The following is a 6,000-nucleotide window of genomic DNA, read 5'->3' as shown; positions in this document are numbered from 1 at the left end:
ACAGTGCAACTTCTGGAGTTTCACTAGTTACACAATTTACACCTATCATCATGACTATTATTGTATCTAGCTAAATTGCTGCCAGTAGGAAGAATATTTTCCACACACTTCTAAAAAAACAATTGAATTCTTGGCGGCAGTGAGGATTTCCAAAGAGCTATATGAGTCTCAACATCAGGATTTTGAACTGAATTATGCATTAGCAAGTAATTTGTAAACAGATTTGACTGTCAAAGTGCCATTCTTATTGTATGACAAATGAGAGTATCACAACCAGAACCGGGGATTCTCATGCTACAAAAAAAAGAAAAAGAATAACACTATTTTATCTTCAAATGATTTGAATGGGCTGATATCATAAAGAAAACCCATGAACTAAGCTTAGACCCATTAGTAGATCGGTTTAGGGTCAGACTTCAGAGGAAGCTTTCACCCTAATATAGAAGTTCTGTCAGTAACGATTTTCCAGGATTCCACAAACAATATCAACCATCAGATTCATAATCTAACGGCCATTATCAGGCAAGGGCAATCCTTATTTGCCTCCGTCATCATCTCTTCTTTTATAAATCTTGTTTCAGAATCCTGCAAAGTCTTTCTTTCTAAAACCTGGTTCTTTAAGGTTACCTGGTTGAGTTACAGCTCTAGTTTCTCTTTGTTTTTTTTTTCTTCTTCTAGGGTTTACTATTAGAATAGTTTCCACAGATCGAAAATCTCCCAAAAGAAAAAAAAAAGAATGATGCAGCAACAAGTAACAAACAGTTCTGATCCACAACAACAGCAGCAACAGCAACAACCACAGCAATGGATACATCCAATGCAATATCCTGGTGGTGCTGCAGCAATGGTGATGCCTCATCATCCTCATCAGATGATACCTCAACATTATCCGCCGCATTTTATGGGGTTTCCTCATCAACAGCAACATCAGCAACAACATATTGAAGGATCTTCTTCAGAAGAGAATAAAACAATTTGGGTTGGTGACCTTCATTATTGGATGGATGAGAGTTATCTTCAAGCTTGTTTTGGTCATACTGGAGAGGTTGTTTTCTTTTTTCCCTAACCCTAACCTTTTTCTTTCATAATTATTTTTTATATTAATTTAATTTATTGTTAAATTGAATCTGTTTTTATTAACCAAGTTTGATTATTTATTTTCATGGAGCTGAGATCTGTTTAGTATATACTTTTTAGATGAAATCTTATCCCTTGGTTTGTTAGTATCGAAATCATATATTTGTAGTTTGATATAATTACCGTGATAGCGATTTTACTTTTAGTAATATGTAAAAGGCAATTGAGGAAAAGTTTATGGTAGCGACTTTAATTACTGCTTATAACTTGGTCTTTAGAGGATTAATTTCAACCTATGTTTTGCCAATCTCGGATGTTTTAGACATTTATTTCCTTGTGAACCCTTAATTATTCTTGTTTATATTTAATGAATGTTGTTTTTTTGCAAACTAGCGTCTATCTACCAGTCTAGTATCCATGTATTTGTTCAATTGTAAACAAAGTTTGGTCCTTAACAACTCTTTTGAGGCAGTGGGTTTCTAATGTTTTGGCATTGTGGTGCTCACCAGGTTCTCAATATCAAGGTAATTCGTAATAAGCAGACTTCAATGTCCGAGGGATATGGATTTGTTGAATTCGCTACCCGTGCCACGGCTGAAAAGGTGTTGCAGGAATTCAATGGCATACCAATGTTGAATGCAGAACAGCCCTTCCGCCTGAACTGGGCTTCCTTTAGCATGGGTGACAAGCGTTCAGATGCAGGTTCTGACAAGTCTATATTTGTTGGTGATTTGGCTTCAGATGTTACTGATACAGTATTGCAGGAAACTTTTGCCTCTAGATACACATCTGTAAAAGGAGCAAAAGTTGTTATTGATGCAAATACTGGTCGGTCGAAGGGTTACGGGTTTGTGAGGTTTGGTGATGATAGTGAGATGTCACGTGCTATGACTGAGATGAACGGTGTGTATTGTTCAAGTAGAGCCATGCGCATAGGTCCAGCAACCCCAAGGAAATCAGCTGCTTATCAACAGCAACAGTCTTCACAAGGTATGCAATTTTTATCGAATTAAAAAAATAATTGGGAAGAAAGATCTCTTGGATTATTGAGCATATTACCTACTACCTGAAAGTCTTCCACTGGACCATGTAGAAGATTTGGTATAACATTCTACTTGGCAGAAGCATTATGCTGATTGTAACTTCGTCTATCTAACAATCATTATGTGAGGATATGAAGTAGGACTATAAAAGTTCAATTTGTCTTCCTCCTTGCAGCAAAAAGGGCCATGTTACTTCTTAACTGACCCCTTCTTACTTTGACTTATATTTCGGACCACTATTGATATCTGAGGATATACCCTTTCATCTGTAAACAGTTCATAACCTCCCCTTGCTATTCAATGTAAAAACATGAATACCCATATTTCATGTGTACATTGTGGCCAACAGTCAGTGTTGTTTCATTTACACAGATAAGTGGTTAATATTTTGATTCCTGTTTTAATGTCATATGCCATTTTTGTTAATCAGCTTTGCTTTTGATAGGTGGTTATGCTTCAAATGGTGCATCAGCCCATGATGGTGATTCTACTAACACCACGGTGAGATAGACTCTTCTCTATGTTGGGCTTTCTTAAGGTTTATTTATTCCTCTAATTAACCTGTGATTCATTGTAGATATTTGTTGGGGGGCTTGATTCCACTATCACCGATGAAGACCTAAAGCAAACCTTTTCTCAGTATGGTGAGATTACATCTGTTAAGATACCTCTTGGTAAAGGATGTGGATTTGTACAATTCGCTAACAGGTAATATTCTGACTACTTTTTTGCTTCTATATAGAGTATTGAGAGAAGATTGCCCTTTACATTTATCTTTTAAATCCCTACATGGCTGTTCTCAATATGAGACATTTTTTTTGCAGAAACAATGCTGAGGAAGCATTGGCGAAGTTGCAAGGAACAACCATTGGCAAGCAGACTGTTCGTCTTTCTTGGGGTCGCAATCCAGCAAACAAGCAGGTATAGATTATTATGATTGCACTTTATTTATCCCTCAATTTTGGGCCAGTCAGCCATATGACGAATTTTGAGTTCGTTTAAATGATTAATTGTTGCTTGCATGGCCTGAGCATTTACTTAATGTTGATTTGAGCAGAGAGCTGATCCTAGTGGCCAGTGGGGTGCAGCAGCATATGGGGCATATCCAGTGTATGACTATGGTTATGGTGGACCTGTTGCTCAGGACCCAATGTATGCTGCTGCAGCATATGGGGCATATCCAGTGTATGGCAACCAACAACAAGTAAGCTGAGGAAACAAATAGAGTAGATAAGAGTGAGTTGTGATTGCGGAAGGTGGTGGTCATTCAACAAGACCACTCCAAGTGGATTTATCTACAAGATGATTAGCTATATTAGCTATAATATCTAGCTTGTTGAGTGTTGTTGGAACACCTTGAGGGTAATACTCTCATGGTGTCTATAATCGAATTTTGACTCATCTTTGGCCCCTGGGTTATTGTTAGGATTTTATTAAAACCTTATCTGAATTTTAAGAGCTTGGCTGAGAAATATTGTGTCCTTTCTTTTTTGTCTGTGTAGTTTTTATATGTTCGGTTAATAATGCATATAGAGCAGCGCAGAAAGGCAGCCAATGTGGTTAGCTGATTGAACCTAGACATCCCATTTGGTTAGTTAAATGTTATTAATATCTGAGTTCACCTAAATTGAGATTTTTACAGAGGAGTACTGGCACCTTTTGCTTACTTGATCCATTCATATAAGACAGTCCATACCAAGATAAGTTATGTTAGAACCATATACATGGGGAGAGACTATGGTTCCATGTAAGCAACTTCATATATCTGTGATATGTGATAATCAAACTGCAATAGCCCTAGGACATGTTTATTTGTGCTATGCAAATGTCTGCTGAATCCGAATAATAATATTCTTTCCTCTTTGCTCCCGATTTATATATAGCTTATGTAATGTTTAGGGGTAAAAATCCTTTTCATGAATCAGAATCATTAGTTTAAGAACTCTGTGCAGGCCATATATGTAAGAACCCTCGAGTTCTTTCTTATCACTGTGATATGTGCTAAAAAAAATTGCAAGATTACCCCGGAACAGGACATACTTGATGTAGTAATGTTAGCGTCTTCTCCCAATAAAAACAAGTCTCCATGAGTTGAGTTGGGTACTTGGATTTGAATGAAGATGCATGCAAGTATGCAACAATGTAAAGAAACGTACTTTTTTTTCAGATCTCTGTTTTTTTAGTATTAAAAGGAGGGTGCTAGGAGTTTACCAATGAAAGGAAGAAATATAGTTTGATATTGTTAAGGGGAGCTGACCTTTGGGATTCTCCAAAAGATGATGAAATGCAGACTAAAGAGGATTGAAGTTAGGTCACAGTGGTGCATCATTAGGAGGAATACATGGTCCCCTACCCTTCATCGTTCGTTGCTTTCTAAAACGAGAAACATATAATCATCTCTCTTTTTTACTTAATTAAACCTATAGAGGCATATTTCCGTACAGTCCTTGGTGGTTTTAAATAGAAACACGAAACTTTTTATGGAAATTTTTTTAATTTTAAATTAAACTTTCCTCTAAAGTAACAGTCCTCTAGACCCCAAACCAATAATACAAGGAGATTTCTCACAAAGCAAAGATTACTAATTCCAAGCCAAACTTACTCAAAGTACGAGTTGTTGGATGGCCATTAGGCTGCACAAAACAATATATGTATCTAGTTCGTCTTTTCTATTTCCCTTTGTTTCTGGAAAGGGCTACTACCTGGAATGTTAAAGAGAATAATGTGACCTGCCAGGAAGCTGAAGATTTCATACCTTTTGCCAAGATATGGGGGCGTTTCAGTCAAAGACATTGGCATTTGTCTTGTATCATTCAATGAGCACAGTGTAGAACCCCCTCTACCACATCATGATTCCCATAAATACGTAGTTAATCCAATAAAACTTGAAAGGATAAAAATGGATTGGAACTCCTACAGATACGAGTTCTTTAAGGGTTTGTTTGGCATAAATAGGAATTTTTTTGATGACAATTTTATATTTATAGTACCTGCTGTTTTATTTGTGTGACTTATTTAGTTCAAGTCACTAGTCCAAGCATTAGGGTACTAGTAATTCAGTACGACAGCTTCCGTGTTGAGATGGGTTAACTAATTAATTAATGCTTATGCTAAACAAAGTTATTGTTAACATTAACTAAAGAAATAGAAAGAAGTATGAGTAGAGAATGCGGGAATTCAGTTCCCTTGTATTTCTTGTAATAATAACTTCCGGTAAAGTTCACTTCTTACAATCAACAATATGCGGCTATTTATAGCCGAAGGGAAAGTATCAACTATGTACATGGTGAGACCAAGTGTCTCTTTGACGTGGCAACACATAATTAATGTTTATCTTAAAGATAAACATGTTGATGTTAATTTTTAGAAGGTCGGTCGGTGGATTAGCCACCAGACTATTCTTCACGTGACACTCCCCCTTGGATAATCCACTGGCAGAAAACGTTGCTTTGTTAACCATGGTAACACTCCCCCTTGGACCACCATCTCTAAGAACGTTGCCTCATTAAAACCTTGCCGGTAAAACCCAGTGGGACAAAACCTGGACGAAGGAAAAAGAGTACAACAAAAATCTTAGAACGGTGTTGGACACGCGTATGCTGCCTCGTTAAAACCTTGACAAGAAAAAACCCAGTGGGATAAAAACCTTGGCGAAGGAAAAAGAGTACAACGCGTTATAGTCCAAAACTCTCCCTGAACAAAACCTCCGTTAATTTGTCTGCTTGTACATGTGGCGCATTCCGATTCCATATACCAACTTCCGAAAACTTTAGTCGGCAGAGACTTGGTGAATAGATCAGCATAATTCTCACAAGATTGTATCTTCTGGATATCAATCTCCTTATTTTTCTGAAGGTGGTGAGAATAAAATAACTTCGGT

The 6,000-nt window shown here is 37.0% G+C and overlaps 1 protein-coding gene across 1 annotated transcript; it reads left to right on the top strand.

The window, feature by feature from the left end:
- The first annotated feature begins 591 nt into the window (after positions 1–591).
- LOC113297324 (polyadenylate-binding protein RBP47-like) lies at positions 592–3,615 on the top strand. The gene is made up of 6 exons (XM_026545761.1): positions 592–1,045; positions 1,587–2,067; positions 2,566–2,621; positions 2,698–2,828; positions 2,945–3,041; positions 3,178–3,615. The coding sequence occupies exons 1-6, from the start codon at positions 737–739 to the stop codon at positions 3,331–3,333; spliced, it is 1,230 nt and encodes a 409-aa protein (XP_026401546.1). The 5' UTR covers positions 592–736; the 3' UTR covers positions 3,334–3,615.
- The last annotated feature ends 2,385 nt before the right edge of the window (positions 3,616–6,000 follow it).

This window comes from Papaver somniferum, chromosome 1, assembly GCF_003573695.1.
Source record: "Papaver somniferum cultivar HN1 chromosome 1, ASM357369v1, whole genome shotgun sequence".
NCBI classification, from domain to species: Eukaryota; Viridiplantae; Streptophyta; class Magnoliopsida; order Ranunculales; family Papaveraceae; genus Papaver; species Papaver somniferum.
Note: the sequence above shows the minus strand (reverse complement) of the source record. Positions and strands in the feature narration are given on the sequence as shown.